At 40.8% G+C, this 26,296-nt stretch overlaps 2 protein-coding genes across 2 annotated transcripts in view; one reads left to right on the top strand and one right to left on the bottom strand.

The window, feature by feature from the left end:
- The window catches only part of TBC1D30 (TBC1 domain family member 30), a 143,802-nt gene extending 128,890 nt beyond the window's left edge, over positions 1-14,912 (bottom strand). Inside the window, exon 1 of the mRNA XM_049883776.1 lies at positions 14,894-14,912. The gene's annotated coding sequence lies outside the window, so the exon portion shown is untranslated. The remainder of the gene's footprint in view (positions 1-14,893) is intronic.
- Positions 14,913-15,090: 178 nt separating this feature from the next.
- Positions 15,091-26,296, top strand: part of GNS (glucosamine (N-acetyl)-6-sulfatase) — a 41,443-nt gene continuing 30,237 nt past the window's right edge. Inside the window, exons 1-2 of the mRNA XM_049883782.1 lie at positions 15,091-15,459; positions 21,686-21,745. Coding sequence (XP_049739739.1) covers positions 15,259-15,459; positions 21,686-21,745 — 261 coding nt within the window. The 5' untranslated portion in view covers positions 15,091-15,258. The remainder of the gene's footprint in view (positions 15,460-21,685; positions 21,746-26,296) is intronic.

Below are 26,296 nucleotides of genomic sequence, written 5' to 3'. Positions count from 1 at the left end.
CTTTTTTTCCCCCTTCATGTATTTCACGGTAACATCTCACTGCTTCCTGAATCTGCCTATAGACTTTAGCAAAGCTGTCAGTGTATGGGTCCATGCTTTCAGGCAACTGAAGCCCCTGGTTTAGTTTAGAAAAAAACTCCAGCTGATCATTTCACTGAAAATTTTTTCGACATCTCTCCTTCTTCCACATTGTTTCTTTCTTCTTCAGCATTCCTTTCCTCTTCAAAATTCATTAAGTCCTGATCTATCAGTTCCCCTCCTTCATGATCTATGAGCTGTTCCACATCGGCAATATCAAGTTCTAAATTCAGCATTCTTGCCATATGGACGGTTTTTCCACTAGTCTTTTCCATCATACTATCCTGATCAAATGCTTGGAGCGTGTTCACATAACTCAGCAATTTTTTCCATATTCCCTGCATGCATTTTCCCATAACTTCCTCCCAGGAAGCTATACAAATGGTAAGCTATACAAAAAAAAAAAAAAAAAAAAGAACAGTTGCAAGTGTGGTTTGTTGTAACTAGAATATATCCTAAGTTGGGGAATACTTGTACTTTTAAAAGCTATAGAGTGTTAGACGGATCTTAGGCAATGTATAGTGATACATAGTAGACAATCAGCAAATTAAAAAAAAAATTTGCTGTCGGGTTGACTCTGATTTATTCCACATATGTCAGAGTAGAACTGTCTCCATAGGGTTTTCAATAGCGGATTTTTCAGAAGTAGACTACCAAGCCTTTCTTCAGAGGCACGGTGGACTTGAACCACCAACCTCTCTGTTAGCAGCTGAGCCCGTTGACCATTTGCACCACCTAGGGACTCCAGTCAATAAATAAGAGTGATTAATGGTAAATGATATTTAAGTTATAAAATTTGAGTGCTTAGAAGTTTGGAGATCTTCTAACTACTACTTAATTATTCGTTACATTAGACTTCGAAGTGGCAGAATATAGACTTTCCATTGCAATAGTAGCAGGAAAGGTTGTGATTACTCAGTGCATATCAACTGGGAATCAAACCTCTGATCTCTCACCCCTCTCAAGTGACATGCTTTTAGAGTAGGTGATGGGCCTAGCTAGCACAAAGGCTAGCTAACATCAATTGGCTAAGTTATTTTGTCTAATTGGTTGTTGGTGCCTCTTCCATGGTGAATCCTTGCTGGTGGACGTAACATATGGTTAAGCTCTGCACACTTTGTGCTTGTTCCTATATGTCCATCCACATGCCTTTACCCCAGATCTCCTTGTCTCCAGTCTTCCAATCATTTTCCTTCCAGGCCCGTGAGCAGCCTGCCAGACTATTCACCATAGCCAGTGAGTTCATATGTATTCCAACTTCAGATCACTCCTCCCACATAAACTGGGTGGTCAGGCAGACCACCCAAAGCTCTGCCCATTAGGTTGGTTTTCTCTCACCACTGTCTTTCTAGGCCAACCCGGAGTGAAGCTGTAATGCAGGGACTTCCAGCTTGCACCCATGTACTAAGCTATTCCATCTGTAAACCAAGCTTGGGCTTTTTCATCTTCCTTAATTTGGTCATATAGGACCCGAGTGTGAGTTGAGAGAGAACTGGTGTAACAACAGTGAATGATATGGGAGTCTGGGCTACCTGTTCACATCACTTGCTTGTGCCCTCGTCCTGCTCATGCCTGATCCTGGTTGCACCATTTTCATCTTGCGATGGATTACTGCTGGTCCTACCCAACTTTATGACTTGGTGAATCCAGGAGGATCCAACTTATGATGGTTAGTTCAGGAAGCATGGTGGCTTGGTGCCTCTTGATCAAGGATTTCATCTCTATCAGGGCTCAGTATACCAGGAACTGTTTTTCAAAAAGTGTGTCAGTCATGACCTTGCTCCAAAATCCCAGGGGCCTTCATTGTAAGGCTTCTACTGGGGCTTGCTGCACATTGCATCTTTTTGCCACACTGATACCTGGAACACCATAGGGTTTCACAGATTGTATAACCCAAGCAGCAAGGCTATATGTACCACAGCTCGGACCTGCTGCTAGGACCAGCTTCATGGCCACATGAGCTGTGCTGCTGCACAAAGCCCCTTTCTCAGAAGGGTACCAGGCTTGATTTAATGCTTTGTTGTCACTATCTTGAAATGGTTACTAATTTTATATTTGTACGTGTGTTTTGTAAGTGAAGTTCAATGGGACAATGGAGCATGTGTGTGACCAATGGAGAAACACCAAGCCAGGGGGAATACCAGGCAGCATGGACACCAAGCAGCTGGCACAGGTACATGCCTTGGCACAGTCCAGGACACCTCAAGGTGCCAAGGTGGCCAGATAGGGACCTGAGCCCAGGTTGGCAACAGGTAGTGGAGAAAGCAGCAGACAAGCAGCAGAGGTGGCCATAGCAGCAGCAGAAAAGGGCTTTGCATAGGAGTAGCACTGAGCTCTGCTGTGGGAGTCTAGCTTGCCTATTCATTCCCTAAATCTCATCCCTTTGGTGTTTGCACAAATGATAAACCCCTCCCTCCATTGCCCTTGAGAGCTGGGACAGGAACTGCCACTGTTCAGACAGTAAACTTTTTCAGCAAAAAATTACAAAATGAAAATGTACACATGAGCGTTGTGATAAAGCATAATACAATATAGTGGAAGCTGAAGTCGTCTAACTCTAGGGAGGGTAATGAGAGTCATCATTAGCATCAGCACAAAGCTGATGCCTATAAGGTGGAGGTTAAACGTACCTCCACTCCCCAGCCTCTTTTACCAATTCTGACAACAACCGTCCTCCCCCACAGCACTATTTCCCTGGTGTGTTCGATAATTCATTACAGTGGCCACACACAACTCACAGACCGTACTCACAATTATGGAGTTTTAGAAAAGTAACAGGCTGCAACTCAGGATCGGGATCAATTTGAAAGTAACAGGATACAGGATACAGTTCATCAGTCAGGACAGCTTCTAACCAGGACAACTCTCAACTTCTCGGTTGTTCCAACAGGCAGGCCTCACTCGTGATTTATCCTTTCTTGCCTATATTGTCTAATCTGCTGTTAATCCATACAGTGAATTTTTTATTTCAGATATTGTACTTCTCAGCTCTAATTGTTCGTTTCATTCCATTTGTTTTGATTTCTTCTGCTTCTCTTCTCCCTCGGTTCATATTTTCCTTTAAATACTTGAACATAGTTAAAATAGGTTTTTTCAACCCCCGATCTGTTATTTCCTCATTTCTTATCTGTGTCTACTAATTTTTCTCTTGGTTATGGGTAACATTTTCCTGTTTTGAGGCATGTTTAGTTTTTTTGTTTTAATTAAATGCAGGGCATTGTGAATTTACATTGTTGAGAATCTCGGTTTTGTGTCTCCCCTCAGAGAGTGCGGGGCTTTATTCTGGAAGGCAAGTTAAATTACTCGCACATCAGCTTGATCTTTTGAGGCTTGTTTTTCAGCTTTGCCATTGTGGGTGTAGAGGACTTTTTATTCGTAATAGTTTAGCCCTACTACTAAGGCATGACCTTTCTGGGGTATTTACTGGATGCCGCTTGTAATCAAGGAGGGTTATCCCTCTCTGGCTGGTTGAATCTCAAACATCTCCAAGCCCTCTGAGAATTATTTACCTTATATCTCTTAGGTCAGTCATCACTCTGCCTTGTAGCGTTTTACCCTATGAATGCACATCTTAGTGTTCAAAGAATCAAGAGGACATATGTGCACACTGATGGAGTTTTTTAAATCTCCATAGCTTCCTCCTCTTTGGAACTCTGTCCCACAACTTCCAGCTGCCTCAGTTTTCCCTTAACTTTGATTTTTATCCCTCACCCAAGCAAAACAACTTTGCTCTGCATATGATTCTCTTCCTTGCTTTCTGGTTCATAATGTGCCTCCATGCAGAAAACTAGGGCAATTTTTTCTGTTTACTCATGGATCACACTCCTGCACTGATTATTGTCCACTGTGCAGAAACATATTTTTGTACTGTTTTCTAGCTAACTATAGCAGGAGGGTTAGTCCGGCCTATTACACCATCATGGCCATAGGTAGAAGTCTTTGGGTTATTAAATGTTTAAGAAATTTACCCTGCAGAGGTCATGATGAATAGTGGTATTCTTCCTATAAGGAAATTTCACGAGAATCCTTCAACTGTTTGGGAAAATGTCAAAGTGAAAAAAAATGACTTATTTTACCAAAACAATTTTTTTAAAAAGGTAAATCAAATATATAACCATACACCAAATACTACTACCATTACACATCCTATACTGAACGTGACAAACACTGATCAGTTGGCAATTACTGTGTACCGCTCTTCTAACAGGAAACCCTATTAGAAATTTTTAACTTTTTAGGTCAACTGAAAAGATTAATCCGAGACATCATTCAAGAAAGTAATTCAAGATCTGGGCTATTCTAATCTGTGGTTGGAGAACATTCACAATCACTCATATGTCAGCAGAGCTATTAAAACAATTAGGAGAAAGGGCTGCACACTGTTTAAAACCAACTTTGCAGAACATGGGCCAGGCACCTTAATTTTGTTAAAGCAAAGGATGCCATCACAGTACCTGAAGGTGTTACCTACTTAGATATTTTGCAACAGTTGTGTGTTTTATTTTGTGTGTGAACCTTTGAGGTTCAACTCCTATAGGGAGTATTTTTTAACACATATGCCAACTTGGATTTTTCCTTGAAGAGTCTAAGTGTAACGAAATGGTCTGCGCATTACAAAAGGCCTTGCAACATAGGTTTAATGACAATTTTTGGACTCTAAAATAATTTTATTTTTTATTTTATTGTGCTTTAGGTGAAAGTTTACAGCACAAATTAGCTTCTCCTTCAAATATTCACATACAAATTTTCTTGTGACATTGGCTGCAATGCCCACAAAGTGTTAACACTCTCCCTGTTTCCACCCCAGGTTCCCTGTGTTCTTTCGTTCAATTTTTCTGTCCCTCCCTACCTTCTTGTCTTTGCTTTTGGGCAGGTGTTGCCCATTTAGTCTCGTATACTTGCTTGAACTAAGAAGCATATTCTCTAAAATAAATTTTTAACAACTCAGAAGAGAAATCCGAACACAAATGAGATGTAAAAACTTTATTCAAATAGTTGATAAAACTTAAATACAACATTTTTTAAAAAATATTTTGTGTTTTAGGTGAAAGCTCACACAGTAAATCTGGTTCCCATTCAACAATTCATACAAAAATTGTTTCCTGACATTGGTCGCAGTCCCCACAATGTGTTGGCACTCTACCATCTCCACCTTGTCCAGTTTCTCTGCCCCTCCTTGTCTTCTCATCCTTGCTTTTGGGTAAATGGTGACCATTTGGTCTCATATAGTTGATTGTTTAAAGGACCAAATTCTTCATGGGTGTTATAGTTTATTTTATAAGCCAATCTTTTATTTGGTTGAAAGCTGACCTCCAGGAGTGGCTTCAGTTCCAGGTTAAAAGAGCATCTTAGGGCAATAGTCTTGGGGATTCCTCTAGTCTCTATCAGTTCAGTTTAAGTATTGGCCTTCATGAATTTGAGTTTTGTTCTACATTTTTCTCCCATTCTAACTGGGACCTTCTAGTATATCCCTGGTCAGAATGGTCAGAAGTAGTAGCTAGACACCATCTAGTTCTTCTGGTCTCAGGCTAGAAGAGGCTGTGGTTCTAGTGGGAAATTAGTCCTGTAAACTAATTTCTTTCTGGAGTGTTTGGTTTCCTTCACTCTCCTTTGCTCCAGATGCAAAGAGAGCAATAGTTATATCTTAGATGACCACTTGCAAGCTTTTGAGACCCCAGACACTACTCATGAATTGAATATAACGTTTTAACTGTAATTTGGAAACATATTTTGGAACATCTGAAAAAACAAGTGATAAGAAAATAACAAACGTTGGAGAGGCTATGGGGAGATCAGAACCTTATTCATTGCTGGTGGGATGTAAAATGGTACAACCATTGTGGAAAACATTATAGCAATTCCTCAAAAAACTAAAAATAGATATACCACATGACCCAGTAATTCCACTGTTAGGTCTGTCTATACCCTAAGGCCTAAAAGTAGTGACATGAACAGGCATATATATTCCTACGTTAACTGCAGCACTATTCGCAATAGCTAAAAGGTAGAGACAACCCGAACCAACCAAACCAAATCAATTGCCATAGAGTAGATTCTGACTCACAGCGACCCCATAGGACAGAGTAGAACTGCCCCATAGGATTTCCAAGGAGTGGTTGGTGGATTCTCACTGTTGACTTTTTGGTTAGCAGCCGTAGCTCCTAACCACTGCACCACCAGGGCTCCCTCTGTCCATCTACAGGTGAATGGATAAACAAAATATGGTACGTACATACAACGGAATATTACTCAGCTTTAAAGAGAAATGAAGTCCTGATACATGCTTAACATGGATGAACCTTGAAGACATTCTACTGAGTGAAGTAAGTCAATCACAAAAGGATAAATATTGTATGAACTCACTCATATGAAATGAGAAGAACAGGTAAATATGTAGAGACCAATCATTACTAGTGGTTACCAGGAGTGGGAGGGGAAAGAAAGAGAGGGAATCAATTTCTGGGATGTAATGAAATTTTGTGTATGGTGATGGGAAAATCGGCATTGACTAAGGGTAATGGCTATACAACTTGATAAAAGTAACTGGTATCACTAAGATGTATACCAGAAAGGGGTAAAATGGTAAACATAGTATTATACATACTTTTATAACAAAAATAGCAGCCAAAATATAATAACAATAATAAGCTTTAAAAAAGAGGCAGCAGTTGTTAATACTACTTAACCCACTGCCGTCGAGTCGATTCCGACTCATAGCGACCCTATAGGACGGAGTAGAACTGCCCCGTAGAGTTTCCAAGGAGCGTCTGTCGAATTCAAACTGCCAACCTTTTGGTTAGCAGCCGTAGCACTTAACCACTACACCATCAGGGTTTCCTGATACTTAAAAAAAAAAAAAAATTTTTTTTTTTTTTTTTTGCTAAATACCTCGTGGGATGAGTTTTCTTGGTTCAAGGTTTAGGGCCATGGTTTCAAGGGCCTGTCCAGTCAATTGGCCTAATATTGTTTTTAGATACTCTGTTCTACCTCCTAGTTCAGTGAGTAGTGTCCAGGGTGTTAAAAGCGTGTAAGCAGCCACCCAAGACACAGCAATTGGTCTCTGTTTGCTGGGAACAGCAGAGGAAGACAGAGAACCAGGAGTCAGAAAAGGAAATGGACTGCTGGTCTAATTGTCTCCGTGAACCACTACCCTCATTACCATGAGACCAGAAGAACAGGATGATGCCCAGCTACTATTAACTGTACGTTTTGATCAACGACCCAATAGATGGATCCTAATCAAAAGATGAAAAAATGTCTCACAGAATTTCAAATCCTTATAGAAACCACACTTATTGAACCCATTGAGACTGGGGGAAGTCCCAAATTTATTGCCCTGAGATAATCTTTTAGCCTTGAAATGAAATTATCCCATGAAGTCATCCTTAAACTAAATAAAAAAGTTAAGTTTATCTAGTAAGGAATGTTTGCCTCGAGCAGTGCGCTCTTCTAAAGAGTTATCTATATGAGATCAAATTGACAGCAGTAACTGTAAAACACAGAGGAGAAGTTTAGCAGACAGAGTCTAAGTTAGTGGCGGTGAAGCAATATGGGTAGAGATAGGGAGAATGGTGGCACAATGTGAAGAATGTAACCAATGTCATTGTATTGTACATGTAGAAAATGTTGAATGGCTGTATGTTTTGTTGCTCCTATGGATTGAATTGTGTTCCCCCAAAACATGTGTTGTACATCTTAACCTCTATGCCTGTGGTTATAATCCCATTTGGGAATGGGTTGTCTTTGTTATTTTAATGAGGCAGGAGTAGTGTAGGGTGTATCTTGAGTCGATTTCTTTTGAGATACAAAAGAGGTTAAACAAGCAAGCTAGGAAGCAGAGACAGGGGTAAGATAGATGCCAAGACACATGGAGCTCTCTAAGGAACCAGAAGGCAGGAGCCAAAGAGATAAAGACCTTCTTCCATAGCTGACAAAGACAGAAAGCCTTCCCCTAGAGCCAGTGCTCTGAATTCAGACTTCTAGCCTCCTAAACTATGAGAAAATAAATTTCTATTTGTTAAAACCATCCACTTGTGGTATTTCTGTTATAGAAAAATTAGATAACTAAGAGAGTTATGTATACCATTTCTACAAAAAACACTGAAAGACTACTGGCTCCTGATGTGAATGGATGTAATAGGTACCTTCTTTTGTAATCTTTATTTTGTTAAGGCACTGATATAAAATTCAGATTAAAAAAATTAATGGAGTATAAAAACAAAGTGATACATGAACGAGAAAATCAAGAGAAGTTATTCTGATGTTGAGAAATGAATGGTAACTGTCATGGATTGAACTGTGTCCCCCCAAAACATCTGTCAACTTAGCTGGGCCATGAGTCCCAGTACTGTGTGACTGTCTACCATTTTATGTGATTCCCTATGTGTTGTAAATCCTATCACTATGATGAAATAAAATGGATTAGCGGCAATTATGTGTTGATAAGGTCTCCAAGATTAGGCAGTGTCTTAAGCCAATCTCTTTGAGATATAAAAGAGAGAAACGAGCAGAGAGACAGGGGACCTTATACCACCAAGAAAGCAGTGCTGGGAGCAGAGTGTGTGATTTGGACCTGAGGTTCCTGTGCTGAGATGCTCCCAGACCAAGAGAAGACTGATGATGAGGCCCTTCTTCCAGAGCTGACAGAGAGAGAGGGCCTCCCCTGGAGCTGGCACCCTGAGTTCGTACTTCTAGCTTACTGGGCTGTGAGAGAGTAAACTTCTCTTTGTTAAAGCCATATACTTGTGGTATTTCTCTTATCACAGCACTAGATGACTAAGACAGTAACAAAGTTTTTTTCGGATCATACCAAAAGCAGTAATTCATTAAAAGGAAGAGATAAATTGCAAATAAAAATAATAAATAGGTTCTTGGATTGTTTGATAATCTAATTCATGAAGAGAAGTGAATTATATGAACACATTAACACTTTATACATTTCTTTCTGATTTGACCTCAACTTTGACATCAATGAAGATTACATGACTACAATAAGTACTGATGACTAATGAGTACCCTCAATTCAAAGAATACATAAGATTAGTAACTGTGAGAAAACTTTAAATGCCCATATTGGAAAAAAACCTGATTTCTGAAATTTGACAATACTGAAAATTTATATATTACCAATAATGAGCTGTAAAGGTGAAAAAAAAATTTTCTAAACAAATACTGATCAAGTATACCAGAGGAAATATTGCACATTATCTATTATCTCTATAGAACTCATACTCATAGCGACCCTGCAGGACAGAGTAGAACTGCCCCACAGGGTTTCCAAGGAGCAGCTGGTGGATTTGAACTGCCAACCTTTTGGTTAGCAGCCGTAGCTCTTAACCACTGCGCCACCAGGGCTCATATGAAGAGAGGACCACATCGTATATAGCCATAAAATGTAGACAAAAGAGTATAAAAAGGTGTGCTTGGCAGTTAATTAATCAACATATTATGTTATTTTTTATTTTACATTATTTGTTACATTTTTTAACTTTTAAAATGTGTAATGTTTTGAAGCTTTTCTTAGTATAAATATTGTTTTGTACCTAATTTTGTATTTATACTTTTATTCTTTTTCTTAACGAGCTCCTCCCACCCACTTGCAATTGTACATGAACTTAGGGCCCACCAAATTTGTCTCTCTCCCTGTTACTGTCATCGCTCTCCCTCTAACTGGTCAACGCTTTTCCATTCTTGGCCTCTTTTAATCTGTTCTCCACACCACAGCCTGAAGGATCTTCTAAGAATCCACAGTTATATCTCTCCTTTACTCCTTCAGTGGTTTTAATCAGCCTTAAGATAAAGACCAAAGTCCTTAATATAGAATCTAGGGCCTCCCTCCTGCTATGATCTAATCACACTGGCTTCTTTCAGTTCTTTGAATGCACCACCGCCAAGGCCTTTGCATACTCTGTACTCTGCCTAAAAGACATTCTACTACCCCAACACCCCAGTACGAAGTTATCTCCTACTCAATTTTCAGATCACTCAAACTTCACTTAGGTGGGCACCCTAGACTAGGTCAATTTCCAACCCCCTCCCCAAATGTGCAAACCCTAGCACGTCTCCTAATTTGTAATTATATACTTCTGTGATTATTACATTGTCTCTCCACCACTAGACTGCAAGATCCAAGAAAGGGCCTTTGTGTAGAGACAAGGACTTTCCTCCTTAGCTGACAGAGAAAGAAAGCCTTCCCCTGGAGCCAGTGCTCTGAATTTGGGCTTCTAGCCTCCGAAACTCTGAGAAAATAAATTTCTATTTGTTAAAACCATCGACTTATGGTATTGCTGTTATAGCAGAACTGGATGACTAAGACAGTTATGTATACCATTTTTACAAAAAAAAAAAAAAAAAAAGTGATAGACTACTGACTCCTGATGTGAAAGGAAGACAGTGTGTCCTCAGCACTAGGAACAAAGTTGGCACAATCTCTGGCCTCAAACAGCTTTCAATTTAGCCTTAAATAAAAAACAATGAGATGATTTTGAAATTTGGGGCATCAACGCAGATGGAACAATTCTTTTGCGTGTGTGCGCACGCGCACGCATGTGCATGCACACGGGCAAGAAAGCCTTCCTGCATTTGAACAAACAGGGGTTACTTATTCCACCAGCTCACAAAATTACCTATCCAGAGACTGTAATCAAGTACCTAGCTATTTTAGAAACTAATCTGACCAAATTCCCAGCACAATTCTTTCTCGCAGCAGAACTCTTTATCATTTTTTTAAGATTCTCTTGCCTTCTAAAGATAATTTTTTTAAACATGCAGTAAAACAAGGCAACGTTCCTTTTGCAGAAAGCCCTACAGTTGTATGACTTTCCAAAGTACTTTTACAATTATTTTTAACTTGAAGTATAGTGCTTTTGTGAGTTTTAAAAGACATTTCTTGTCTGACAGCCCAGTTTAGAGAAAATATACTTTATTTCTTAGAGCAAGGAAGTACATCCTGTTGTTGGTAGGTGTAATCGAGTTGGTTTTGACTCATAGTGACCCTATGCATGACAGAACGAAGCACTGCCCAGTCCTGTGCCATCCTCATAATCCGCAACTGTGTCAATCCATCTCGTCGAGGGTCTTCCTCTCTTTTGCTGACCCTCTGCTTTACCAAGTATGATGTTTTTCTCTAGCAACTGGTTCCTCCTGATAACATGGCCGAAGTATATGAGATTTGCCATCCTTGCTTCTAAGGAACATTCCAGCCATACTTCTTCCAAGACGAGTTTGTTCGTTCTGGCAGTCTATGGTATATTCAATATCCTTCATCAACGGCATGATTCAAAGTCATCAATTCTTTTCAGTCTTCCTTATTCATTGGCCACCTTTCCCATGCGTATGAGGCAATTGAAAATACCAGAGATTGGGTCAGGTGCACCTTAGTCCTTAAGGTGACATCTTTGCTTTTTAACACTTTTAAGAGGTCTTCTGCAGCAGATTTGCTCAATGCAATGTGTCCTTTGATTTCTTGACTGCTGCTTCCATGGGCATTGACTGTGGATCCAAGTAAAATGAAATCCTTCACAACTTCAATCTTTTCTCACTTTATCATGATGATGCTTATTGGTCCAGCTCTGAGGATTTTGGTTTTCTTTATGTTGAGGTGTAATTCACAGTGAAGGCTGTGGTCTCTGATCTTCATCAGTGAGTGCTTCAAGTCCTCTTCACTTTCAGCAAGTAATGTTATATCATCTGCATATTGCAGGCACATAATTTTTCCGCCAATTCTTCTTCATATAGTCTGGCTTCTCAGATTCTTTGCTTAGCATACAGATTGAATAAGTGTGGTGAAAGAATACAACCCTCATGCACACCTTTCCTGATTTTAAACCACACAGTATCCCCTTGGTCTCTCTGAACAACTGCCTCTTGGTCTATGCACAGGTTCTGTATGAGAACAATTAAGTGTTCTGGAATTCCCATTCTTGGCAGTGTTATTCATAATTTGTAATGATTCACACAGTCAAATGGCTTTACATGGTCAATAAAACACAGGTAAATATCTTTCTGGTATTCTCTGCTTTCAGCCAGGATCCATCTGACATCAGCAATGTCTTTTCACGTCCTCTTCTGAATCTGGCTTGAATTTCTGGCAGTTCCCTGCTGGTGTACTGCTGGAACTGCTTTTCAATGCTCTTCAGCAAAATTTTACTTGCACGGTATTAATGGTATTATTCAATAATTTCTGCACTCTGCTGGATCACATTTCTTTGGAATGGGCAGAAATGTGGATCTCTTCCAGTCAGTTGGTCAGGTAGCTGTCCTTCCAAATTTCTTTGCATAGATGAGTGAGAACCTCCAGGACTGCATCTATTTGTTGTAACATCTTAGCTGGTATTTGTCAATTCCTGGAGCCTTGTTTTTTTTTGCCAATGCCTTCAGTGCAGCTTGGACTTCTTCCTTCAGTATCATCGGTTCTTGATCATATGCTACCTTCTGAAAAGGCTGAATGTCAACCAATTCTTTTGGTACAGTGACTCTGTGTATTCCTTCCATCTTCTTTTGATGTTTCCTGCATCATTCAATATTTTCCCTGTAGAATCATTCACTTTGCAACTCAAGGCTTGAATTTTTTCTTCAGTGCTTTCAGCTTGAGAAACGCTAAATGTGTTCTTCCTTTTTGGTTTGCTAACTCCAGGTCTTTACACATTTCATTATAATACATTTGTCTTCTTCAGCCACCTTTTGATATCTTCTGTTCAGCTCTTTTATATCATCATTTCTTCCATTTGCTTTAGCTACTCTACATTCAAAAGCAAGTTTCAGAGTGTCTTCTGACATCCATTTTGGCCTTTTCTTTCATTCCTGTCTTTTTAACAACCTTTTGCTTTCTTCATTCATGATGTCCTTGATGTCATACCCCAACTCATCTGGTCTTTGGTCATTAATGTACAATGCATCAAATCTATTCTTGAGATGGTCTCTAAATACAAGTGGGATACACTCAGGGTCCTATTTTGGCTCTTATGGATTTGTTTTAATTTTCTTAAGCTTCAATGTGAACTTGCATATGAGCATTTGATGGTCTGTTTCAGAGTCGGTCCCTGGCCTTGTTCTGACTGATGATATTGAGCTTCTCCATTGTCTCTTTCCACAGATGTAGTTAATTTGATTCCTGTGTATTCCATCCAGCAAGGTCCACGTGTATAGATGCCGTTTATGTTGTTGAAAAAAGACCAATGAAGAAGTCATTGGTCTTCCAAAATTCTATCATGCAATCTCTGGCATCATTTCTATCACCAAAGCCATATTTTCCAACTACCAAACCTTTTTCTTTTTTTCCAGCTTTTACAGTCCAGTCACCAGCAATTATCAATGCATCTTGATTGAATGTTTGACCAATCTCAGACTGTAGAAGTTGATAAAAAATCTTCAATGTCTTTATCTTTGGCATTAGTGCTTGGTGTGTATATCTGAATAATAGTCTTATTAACTAGGCTTCCTTGTAGGCTTATAGATATTATTCTATCATGGATGGGGTTGTACTTCAGAACATATCTTGAAAAGTTCTTTTTGCCAATGAATACTAGTCTGTCAATTTGTTGTACTGTGGTGGCTTGCATGTTGCTGTGATGCTGGAAGCTATGTGACTGACATTTCAAATGCTAGCAGAGTCACCCATGGTGGACAGGTTTCAGTGGAGCTTCCAGACTAAGACAGACTAGGAAGAAGGACCTGGCAGGCTACTTCTGAAAAAACTGGCCAATGAAAACCTTTTGAATGGCAGTGGAACACTGTCTGATATAGTGCCAGAAGATAAGCTCCTCAGGTTGGAAGGAGGTCAAAATATGACTGGGGAAGAGCTGCCTCCTCAACGTAGTCTCGATCTTAATGATGTGGATGGAGTCAAGCTTTGGAGACCTTCATTTCCTGATGTGGCATGACTCAAAATGAGAAGAAATAGCTGCAAACACCCATTAATTAGTAGAATGTGGAATGTACGAAGTACAAACCTAGGAAAATTGAAGTCGTCTAGAATGAAGTGGAACACGTAAAGATCTATATCTTAGGCATTAAAAAAAAAAAAAACCAAACCCATCGTCGTTGAGTCAATTACGACTCATAGCAACCCTATAGGGATTAGTGAGCTGAAATGGACTGGTATTGGCCATTTTGAATTGGACAACCATACGGTCTGCTATGCCTGGAATGACCAGTTGAAGAGGAATGGTGTCACATTCATTGTCATCCTGTTGTACTGAGTTAGAATAGGTTTGACAGGTTCACCTTGCCAGGGAAATTTACATTTTCATACATTTCAGCAGAGTAACCACAGAAATGTTTGGAGCTCTGTGTCTCATGGAATTTTCCCCAGGATTACTTAATAACGTGGTTGTATGACCATATTTCAGAGATTTTGTTTTTGTTCAATGTGCACAACCTCCAACATCTTCCAAGTAGGATCTCAAAAATTCACCATGGATTGTTAAGGTAAAGGTATCAGGATAACACTAACTCGTTTTTTGTTTTTTTTTTAACCACTATGTCATCAGTGGAAAAGCAGGAATACACTAGGCTTGGAATTAATAGCTGACATTGCTCTAAATTTAATGGCTGAGAAAAATGAGAATGTTAATACCTACCTAACAAGTTGTAGAGAAAATTAAATATGATTAAGTGTAAGGATTTTCAATAAGTATTCCCTGACTTGGATGTAAATATGGTAGAGCTCATACTTTACCCACCAGATGATCTTAATATCTGGTAGCCGCATGACTCCTTTCCCTTTCAATCGGTTACTGTTTGATGACTCCCATCTTTTCATCTAATCTTCCCTCCACTGTAATCTTTCCATCATAAGCTCAGAAGTAGGTCTTACCAGAACCCAAGCTGAGCTTCAGCTTCAGCTTGAGGTAAGACACACTCTCTCTCTCCCCGCTCCTTACCGGCTTTTCTGTCACTTCCCGGGGTTTCCCTCCCCGCGGCTCCCGATCTCCCTCCCTTTCCGCCCGCAGCCACGCCCCGTCCGGCCTAGTCCGCGACTACCCGTCACGTGACCGCACGGCGTGCTCCGCCCCCTGTCCCGCCTCACGTGATCGCGCCAGAGGGGAAAACGCCTGACCACCCCCCCAACCCTGGCCTTCGCTGTACAGGCTGCTGCTTCTCCGGCTCTTAGCCAGCTACCCTCCCGCCACCTGCGCGGTCCCCCACCGGTCCCGGGGTACCCCCGGCGCCCTGTCCGCCATGCGGCTCCTGTTACTGGCCTCAGGTGGGCCCTGGCAGGGCAGCTCCCGTTGCCTACTTGCCTGCGGTGGCTGGCCCCCAACGCTGCTGCTGCTGCTCCTGGGCAGCTGCCTGGGGGTCTCCGGGGCGGCGGCGAGCTCTCGAAGGCCCAATGTGGTGTTGCTTCTCACCGACGACCAGGACGAAGTGCTCGGCGGCATGGTAACTCTTCCATTTCTGCCCCGCCCCCTCCACCTTCCGGACTCTCTGGTTTTTTGCTCTTTTTCCCAGTCCTGTCCCGCACTCCCTGAACTGACTGCCTTGACCCTGGTTTGTTTTTGCCGTGCCAGGCCCTTTACTCAGGCTTGAGAGACAGCCAGATTTTATTTCCTCTTCATTCTTCCTCATCTTTTCTGGGTATTCGTGTATCTTCTCTCTCCCACATACACACACGTACATATAACACAGGGTTCCTATTCCGGACCCTGCTTCTGCTACAGGAGTTTGCCCTCAAATCTCAAAATAAACGTGGACTCCTTGGGTGGGTTAAATCAGGGAGGAGTAGGTGCTGGCTAAGAGCACACAAGCCTTGATTGTTTTTCTTTTGGATCAGACCACTAATCCAGCCCCCATTTATGAGGGACTTAGAAGGGCCACCTCTGCATTTGTGGCTACCCCATCTGTTCCTGACGTTTATAAAGTAAAGTGCTGAAAGGGACTAATCTGGGAGCCCAAGCCTGTTGCCATCGAGTCGTTTCTGACTCAGAGCCACCCTGTAGGACAGAGTAGAATTGCCCCATAGGGTTTCCAAGAAGGGGCCAGTGGGTTGGAACTGCCAACCCTATGGTTAGCAGCCGAGCTCTTAACCACTACGCCAGAGTCTTCAGTGTGTGCTTTTTCTCCCAAGAACCAAGAAAATTCAATCAGCCTAATTAAACACCTGGGTGATGCATTGGCTACTGTCAGTGTTCCATTTTGTATCAAAAGTCATGAGACTTCATTCTTTACCAGAGTTAATTTTGCTTCTGCTATCTTAGAATATATATATATATTTTATCTTAGAGTTCCGGAATTCATGGCCTTGGTGAACATTCACCTTAATCCATACTAAGCCACAGAAAGTGGCTTCGCCAAGGTCACATATATGGTTTAGGCAGAGTCAGGTCAAAATCTTTCCTGGTCCTCTCTGTGGTCCTGGGTCCCGCCAAGTGCTTTATTGCTTGCTTTTAGTTCTCTTTTTGTTTTCAGCTGAATGCTGAAATATGAAAGCACTTAAGGCAAGAGGTTCTCAGCTTTTCCTGTGTGGTAACAGCCTAGCCCAGTGTCCTTCAAACTGCTAGTTTCAACCCATGAGTGAATTGTGAAACCAGTTCAGTGAGTAGCTACAGCATTTTTGCTTTCCTGTAGAATGCATTAGGGAAATATCCATGTGTTACATGTAGTAAGGTAGGCATACCCGTATGTATATATGCCTAGATTGTGAGGTAAATTATATTTCTTACCCTGGGCTGTGTTCTAGAGTATGGGGGTCTTTTCTAGCTAGCTGATGATTAAGATATTTGCATTTGAGTCCACACTTCTTCCAGCCACATATGCCTTGTTGTCATTTAGTTTCATTTCCCTTCCTCACTAAGTCTTAAATCTGATGTAGTGAGGAAGTCACATCTTTTTCTACTTGTTTAATAACCTGATTGTACCCACCCTCCCATTTGTTGTAGATTTTACTTGGGCTTTGCCACTTTTCCAACTGTTACACTTATCCTCCCGAAAAAGCTAGCTATCCCTATCACGAGCTAATAATTCACTGACTAAAGCACTTAAGTAAAAGGTCACACTTGCATACCTTTGTTGAAAACAAAATTCATGAATTAAATATAAGACTTTAGAATTCAGTTCCTTCAATTCTCATAGAAAACAACCTATGGTCTGTGTATATTTAAGGTTTCTTCCTTTCAGCGTGCTATTCCTATTCGCTTCTTTAAAGCAGTAGCAAATTCTTTCTTGTAGGTGTTTGTCCTAGAGAGAGGAACCAAACTGAGTGGAGGAAATAAGTCAAACTTAATGCTTCGAATTCTCTGGAGAATTCTGGGCTCTCTTGTAACCTTTTTCTGAATATTCTACCACTAATTGTCAAATGGGGTGGCTGGGTGGTACAGATGATTAATGTGCTTAACTACTAACCAAAAATTTGGAAGTTCGAGTCTAACCAGAAGCTCCTCAGAAGAAGGGCCTAGTGATCTACTTCTGAGAAATCAGCCATTGAAAGCCCTGTGGGACACAGTCCTGGTGTCACACGCACAGGGTCACCATGTGTCAGAATCCATTCAAAGGAAGCTGGTTTTTTAAGTCATCAAACAGGATTTGATGGGGAAGATCTAAGACAAGAATAGCATTTGAAAACCTCGTTGGAGCTAGGCAGGTTGTGAGGTATTTTACACTTGTGCTTCAGTCATCATGGGAGTCCCCTGATGGAGGTATTGTCAATCTGTTGCCATCAAGTTGATTCTGACTCGTGGCAACCTCATGTGTTACAGAGCAGACCTGCTCCACAGGGTTTCTTGGCCATAATTTTTATGGAAGCAGATTGTCAGACCTTCCTTTCTTGGCACTGCTGGGTGGGTTTGAACCACCAACCTTTCAGTTAGTCGTTGAGTACAAACTGTTTACATCACTCAAAACTCAGAGAGGGTGTGGTGTGATGAATTGCTTTTATATGGCCTTTCTCACCATGGTTTTGTAACTCCCACAAAATTATTGAGTGGGCCTGTGCAAATAAGGTGCCTGGCACCCTTGTGGGAGTGGAATCATGCAAATAAGGTGTATAGAGCCTTAATGAGGGGATTGGTCAATTTTGCCATCCTCCTAGGCTTAAAATGAGTTATCCCAGAGGCAGAAAGGGGGACGTCACAATCACCAAGAAAGAAGATCCAGTAGTGGAACATCTCCTTTGGACTTGGGATCCTTGTGCTCAGAACTCCTAGACTGAGGAGACAGAGCTGTAACACTGGAGGTGGCGAGAAGTAGCATCAAAGAAATGGGCAGTAAAGGCAGCAGAACCAGAAGACTGGCAGGAGACAGTGGGTAGGCTTCCTGGCCCACGGTGCAAGAGAGCTGGGTGCCTTTGGGCATGAGGCTTGCTGGCAGAGCGGAGTGCCTCCAGGCACTTATTGGCAGAGCTAAAGAGCTTTGTAACACTTGCCCAAGCAGGGCAGATGCCAGGGACCCCAGGAGGCCAAGGGCCAGAGAGAGGTATGCCTGCAGGCATGGGTGAGAACAATCTGTCCTGAATGAAGAACTGTAATCCTGAGTTGGTTCTCATCCTGAATTGTAACCTGTTACTTCCCTAATAAACCCCATCAATCATGAGTATGGTCTTTGTGGCCACTGCAAATAATTATTGAACCCAGCAGAGAAGTAGAGAGTGCCATGGGAGGAACTGCTGGTGTTAGAATTAAAAGTTTGGAGAAAGGAGGTATGTCTGACCTCCACCTCATAGGAATCAGCCGTGGGCTGTTGATCTTGATTCTCTCCTCCCATCATGAAGTTAGAGGAGGCCAGACACTCCTACCCCACCATATTTTACAGGGGTTTAAGTAACTTGGCCAAAGTTCATGTAGCTCATAAGTGGCAAAGCCAAGTATGTTATCCCAGAACCCCAGGCCATTGCTCCTGTTCTAGAATACTGTGGTAGTACTGACTTATTAGATGTCGTACATGCCCACACCAGCACAGCCACTTCATAGATCAGAGGTTCTTCAGGTGAGATTCAGGGACCCCAGTGGGGGTCCTCAATTAACATGTAAAACTTTGTATAAGTATCTTCCTTTTTGTGGACAGAGGGAAGCCTTTGGCCCAAAGAAGATTAAGACTTGCTGCCATAGTTGGCTAGTGACTAACTCAACTATGAGTTTTGTCTTACTATTAGTAGTATATAAACCAAAACCAAACTCACACCTGTTGAGCTGATTCTGAGTAGAACTGCCCCATAGGGTTTCCAAGGCTGTAAACCTTTACAGAAGCAGACTGCCACATCTTTCTCCTACAGCGTGGTTGGTGGGTTCAAACCTCAGACCTTTTGGTTAGCAGCAGAGCGCATAACCACTGCACCACCAGGGCTCCTTAGTAGTGTATCAGTTACTATTATAAACTTTCTTACTTAGATTAAAATCCCCTTTGCATGCTTGCTTCATCTGCTTCCTGCCTACATCTTCAGCGTTGTCTTGCCTCACTCTCCCACATATTTACTGTGCTGCTTCTGCCACCCTGACCTTTTTTCTGTTCCTCCCTCTGTCAGCCTCTGTACTTGCTATTCACTCAGATGGAAAACATCTTCTCCTAGATCTTTGCATGACAGACACTTTATCATGTGGGTCTTAGCTTAGAAGTTACCTCCTGAAAGAGGCCTTTCCAGATCACTCATCTATAGTAGCCTCCCCCTTTTCCCTCACCAGCTACAATCTCGTGTGCTTTTATTTTCTTCATAGCACTATCACTCCCTGAAACGATTCTTTTTGTTTACCTGTCAGTTTAAGTTACCATGAGTACAAGTAACGAGGGCAGCAACCTTCTATCTTTTGTCTACCATTGTCTAGATCAGTACCTGACATACATGAAGTATTTAATAAATGCATTATAACCACACAATATAGTCACATATTCTGCAGTAACTTTGCGTATTTACCAAACAATTTGATCATTAACCCTCATACTGATGTCAACTTCCATGGTCTTTTTTCTTCACTTTACACTTCCCACCCTCATTTTCCTGTCCCAGGGTGGTGCAAACAGTTAACGTGCTTGGCTGCTAACTGAAAGATAGGATGTTTGAGCCCATCCAGAAGTACCTCAGAAGAAAGGTTTGGCAATCTACTTCAAAAAAAATCAACCATTGAAAACCCTGTGGAGCACAGCTCTACTCTGATACATATGGGGTTACCAGTAGTTGGAATCAACTCAACGGCAACTGTTTGTTTTTAACATCCTCTTAGTAACTCAGGTTTCCCATCAAATCATTGAGCCCAGTGTTCTTTTCTTGTGTGTTTCCATTGAGTTGATTCCAACTCGTGGAGACCCCATGCATGCAAAGTAGAAATGCCCCATAGGTTTTTTCAAGGCTGTGACCTTTCAGAAGCAGATCGCCTAACCTGTCTCCCAAGACACCCCTGGGTAGGTTTCAACTGTGAGCCTTTAAGCTAGTAGTTGAGTGCTTAACCTTTTGCACCACCCAGGACTCCCTTTCCCATGGGTAGTACCCAGGAATTTTTTGTGGGAGAGCGTGGTTGATGACTTTGCTTCTTCCAAAGGTTAGCAAAGACCTTATCCTTACCCATCTCTCAGATCTCCTGGCAACATGATATGGATTACCCATGAAATTATCAAAGCCCCTCTTGAGTAAGTTAGAAGTCTCATCCTTTTGAGCTTATGGGTTCCTTAGGTTTTCCACTACTTGTATGAGACAACGGGGAAAAATCATACAGTATTGAAAATGAGGTTCTTTTTAGCTAAGGTATGGGGTGGTCAATCTTTAAGGAATCAGTATATAACAAGATATACTTAAAACTTATATGGTCTCAGATTTCAAAGGTACTTCAGAATTTTCATGAAAATTAACTCATTTAATATAACAAAATTGACCCTCTCCGGTGGTACTGCTCTTATTGTTTGTAATCTGAATACAGATTATTAGCATTCATTTTACTTGTATATGAGGGACCATTTTCAAACTTTTATCCTCACTCTAGGCTTTGAAGTAATTGTTCTTTGTACTTGTCAGGGTCTTAAATTCTGAATGAAAGATAGAAAGCAAAAAAAAAAAAAACAAAGTGGTGTCTCACTAGTCTTTTGCTTGGCCAGGTTCTGCGGATACCTGTTTTCCACGTGTTTCAAGCCCTTACTCTACGGCGGTGACTGGTATAGTGCAGAAAGCAGGAATCTGCCGAGAAGTGTGCACCTGAGCTCCACCACTGCGGGTCTGATTTTTGAGTTAGGCTCTGAGCCTCAGGGTCTTGTCTGGCTTTCAGAATCCAAGCTTTGTTTTACTTTCATTTTAAAGGGTGGAATGCTCCTTTCATGTCATTTCTCAAATTCTGCTTCTAAAATAATTAATGGAGACAATTCTGCCCTCTCTACCACGTAAGGTGGCTGGTGAAAATAAGCGAAGGGCACCACACGTTTGTTACACTGAAATCAGCATTGCCAGAATAATGCCATCATTGTGGACCCCCCTTCCTGCGAGCATTCTGTCCTCATGGACTTTGACACAGGATCCAATTGACGAACCAAGCCTGTTAGGTTCATCTTCAGAATCACGCAGGACTCTCTCGGTCACTGCTTAGTGTCAGATGGAGCTGACCATTTGGGAATTAGGTTGCAAGAAAACACAAATTCTGGTTTGTATGTCTTAATTTATTGGAAGAAATTATTTAACTGATAATTACTTACTTTACAGACACCCCTAAAGAAAACCAAGGCCCTCATCGGACAGATGGGAATGACCTTCTCCAGTGCTGTAAGTTTTGAAGCTAACTTTTGTAGCTTTTTTAGACTTTAATTGTGGTTGTAGTCTGAGAAGGAACATTGTCTTCTGGGTGGTTCCTGATATAATCTATCCAACCCACTGCCGTCGAGTCGATTCTAACTGATAGTGACCCTGTAGGACAGAGTAGAACTGCCCTATAGAGTTTCCAAGGAGTGCTTGGTGGATTTGAACTGCTGACCTCTTAGTTAGCAGCCGTAGCACTTAACCACTACGCCACCAGGGTTTCCAGTGTAATCTACATGTTTGTTTTTTCCCCCTAGTTAAATACCTGATCTGAAAGGAGGACCTTATTTAATGTGATATAATTTGATTTTAATTGAAATATTTATTCTTAACAATTGAAGATTAATTACAGGTATTTTATAAGCCAATCTGTTTACAACTCAGAACTAGAGAAATTTATTTAAAATCTCACTATTTAAGTTTTGAAAGTAGATTTAAGAATTAAGTAACATTTATGCTTAGTAAACTGTTCCATGGTAAAAACTTGCATGTCACTTTACAAAGCCTTGTTAACTCTGACAGCACAACCTGACAAAGTACCACCAAAAAAGTAAAAAGAAGAAAAATGCACGTATTTGTTTCATGTATAAACATAAAATGAAAGATCCAAAATATAGTAACAGCAGATTAAATTCAGGAACCATGCAGCATGACCATGTAGATGGTATTCTAGGCATGAAGGGTAGCTTCATAGTAGGAAACCCACTGAACAGCACCATAGTGTTGTGCTTGAGAAAACAGACTCTGGAGCCAACTTTCATTTTCAAATGAAAGTTGCACATGAAAGTTTCAAATACTTTCTCTCCCTTTTTTCTAGCTGTGTGACGTTGGGCAAGTTACTTAATCTATCAGGCCCATTTGGTTTCCCCATTTGTAAATGGAGGTAATAGTACCTACCTTAGGATTTTTGTGAGGTTAAGTGAGTTGATATATGTAAAGTTCACTTCTATCGGTTCCTGATTTACGGCGATAGAGTAAAGTTGGTAGTTGCTTACCAATATGAAATAAGGAACTGAAAGAAGGAAAGTAGTTGATCATCTTAATGGTTGTTGGTAGGTGCTGTCGAGTCAGTTCTGACTCATAGCCACGCTATGCACAACAGAATGAAACACTGCCCGGTCCTGCCCCATCCTTACAAACCTTGTTAATGCTTGAGCTCATCATTGCAGCCGCTGTGTCAATCCACCTCGTTGAGGTTCTTCCTCTTTTCGCTGACCCTGTACTCTGCCAAGCATGATGTCCTTCTCCAGGGACTGATCCCTCCTGACAACATGTGCAAAGTATGTAAGACGCAGTCTCGCCATCCTTGCCTCTAAGGAGCATTCTGGTTGCACTTCTTCCAAGACGGATTTGTTCGTTCTTTTGGCAGTACATGGTATAGTCAGTCTTCTTCGCCAACACCACAGTTCAAAGGCATCAGCTCTTCTTTGGTCTTCCTTACTCATTGTCCAGCTTTCACATGCATATGATGTGATTGAAAATGCCATGGCTTGGGTCAGGCGCACCTTAGTCTTCAGGGTGACATCTTTGCTCTTCAACACTTCGAAGAGAGGTCCTTTGCAGCATATTTACCCAATGCAGTGTGTCTTTTGATTTCTTGACTGCTGCTTCCATGGTTGTTGATTGTGGATACAAGTAAAATGAAATCCTTTCCAACGTCAGTCTTTTCTCAGTTTATCACGATGTTGCTCATTGGTCCAGTTGTGAGGATTTTTGTTTTCTTTATGTTGAGGTGTAATCCATACTGAAGGCTGTGGTCTTTGATCTTCATCAGTAAGTGCTTCAAGTCCTCTTCACGTTCATCAAGCAAGGTTGTGTCATCTGCATAACGCAGGTTGTTAATGAGTCTTCCTCCAATCCTCATGCCCCATTCTGCTTCATATAGTCCAGCTTCTCGTATTATTTGCTCAGCATACAGATTAAATAGGTATGGTGAAAGAATACAACCCTGACGCACACCTTTCCTGGCTTTAAACCAATCAGTATCCCCTTGTTCTGTCTGAACAACTGCCTCTTGATCTATGTAAAGGTTCCTCATGAGCACAATTAAGTGTTCTGGAATTCCCATTCTTCGCAATGTTATCCATAATTTATTATGATCCACACAATCGAATGCCTTTGCATAGTCAGTAAAACACAGGTAAAGATTCTTCTGGTATTCTCTGCTTTCAGCCAGGATCCATCTGACATCAGTAATGATATACCTGGTTCCACATCCTCTTCTGAAACCGACCTGAATTTCTGGCAGTTCCCTGTCGATAGACCGCTGCAGCTGTTTTTGAATGATCTTCAGCAACATTTTGCTTGCGTGTGATATTAATGATATTGTTCTATAATTTCCACATTTGGTTGGATCACTTTTCTTGGGAATAGGCATAAATACGGATCTCTTCCAGTCAGTTGGCCAGGAAGCTGTCTTCCCTGTTTCTTGGCACAGACTGTTTGTTGAAACATCTCAATTGATATTCCATCAATTTCTGGAGCCTTGTTTTTCACCAGTTCCTTCAGAGCAGCTTGGACTTCTTCCTTCAGTACCATTGGTTCCTGATCATATGGCACCTCTTGAAATGGTTGAACATCAGCTAATTCTTTTTGGTGTAATGACTCTGTGTATTCCTTCTATCCTCTTTTGATGGTTCCTGCATCATTTAATATTTTCCCCCATGGAATCCTTCACTATTGGAACTCGAGGCTTGAATTTTTTCTTTCATGTGCAAAGAACTGGAGATAGAAAACCAAAAGGGAAGAACACTGAGCGTGTTCTTCCCTTTTGGTTTTCTATCTCCAGTTCTTTGGTTTTCTATCTCCAGTTCTTTGGTTTTCTATCTCCAGTTCTTTGGTTTTCTATCTCCAGTTCTTTGCACATGTCATTATAATACTTTACTTTGTCTTCTCGAGAGGCCCTTTGAAATCTTCAGTTCTTTTACTTCATCAATTCTTCCTTTTGCTTTAGCTGCTTGACGCTCAAGAGCAAGTTTCAGAGTCTCCTCTGACATCCATCTTGGCCTTTTCTTTCTTTCCTGTCTTTTCAGTGACCTCTTGCTTTCTTCATGTATGATGTCCTTGATGTATATCCGACCTGAATTTAGAGACCATCTGGAGAATAGATTTGATGCATTGAACACTAGTGGCCGAAGACCAAATCATCTTAATAGATGCTCAAAAGGCCTCTGAAAATTTAGTATCTTTTCCTGGTAACTTATTAAACTAGTAGAAGAATATATCCTTACTCTGAAGAATATTTCAAACGAATGACGGATCTTATACTTAAAATGAAAACTAGGGGCATTCCTATTAAAAACAAGAGGAGGGCTTAACATCGCTTATTAATGTTGTACTGGGAAGCCTAGTCATTGCCATAGGCTTATGGAAACAAAGCTGTTGGAAAAAAGACGAAATTACTACTTCCACTTGCTTGGATTTTCTACCTAGGAAACACAGGAGAATTTTTGGAAAACTTTTAATTAATAGAGTTGAGTTTTGTAAAAATTAATAACTTCTGGATAACCAGTTAGAGAAATAAAAGGATGGGTGGGAAGATTTCTTGTGTAATAGCAGCAAAATTTCAACTCTCAGAATAGCCGATGGTGGCAAGAAGTGGTTAGGAACTATGTAAATGAAGTTACAGAGGTTGCTGAGTGACGTAATGAAAGCACCTGGTTAAGCAGATGTGCATATCATTTTCTGTAGGAAGACACAACATTATGGAATGTCTATTTTAATCAGGATCCCAACAAGATTCTCCTAGACACACTTAAGTGATACCAAAAATTACCTGGAATGATAAGTAGGTAAGAACGATCAAGGTAATTTTGTAAAAAGAAGAAATTAGCGTACCAGATATGAAAATACAAAAAGTCGTGTATTGGGGGCCATAAAATAGAACAGAAGCAAAAAAGGAAGAGAGTTGCCAGTGTACAAATTACAGAAGTAAAACATCTTAACAAAATTAAAAGCCAGAAGTTAAAGTAGGAAGTATTTATAACATGACTGAATCCTTCCTTAACTCAAATCTCATGTAACAAGAAGCCAACAGCCCAGGAGGAAAAATGGGCAAAGCATATGAACAGACAGTTCATGTAAGCACAGTTGGTCACTATATATATGTGGAGATCATTCATCCTCAGCAATATTTAAAAATACAAAATCCCATTTGAAAGGGAAAAAAATCCTGGTTGTTTAAAGGGGAAGACATCTAGTTTTGTTCCAGAAGGGCATTCACTTTTTGCTGATGAGATTGTAAGCTGGTATTAACTTTCTATAAAGTGACTTGGTCATGTATACTTGTACCAATATTTGGTAGAATGAGGAAAATCATTGGTAACAGTAGGTAATAGAAACATAGGGTAGGGGAAAAAAATCTGTGTCAAATGTATCAAGTAATACAGTAAATGTATAAAGTTGCGTATCAGCCTGAAAATGAACCTCTTTTTCTCAGTTACATCAGATTCAAGTAGTTTTCTTTACCTTTGGTTAACACCCAGCTCCTGCCATTCTGTGCTGCTTATTATAAATGTT

Source organism: Elephas maximus, chromosome 4 (assembly GCF_024166365.1).
Source record: "Elephas maximus indicus isolate mEleMax1 chromosome 4, mEleMax1 primary haplotype, whole genome shotgun sequence".
NCBI classification, from domain to species: Eukaryota; Metazoa; Chordata; class Mammalia; order Proboscidea; family Elephantidae; genus Elephas; species Elephas maximus.
This window is presented reverse-complemented; position numbering and strand designations above follow the sequence as displayed.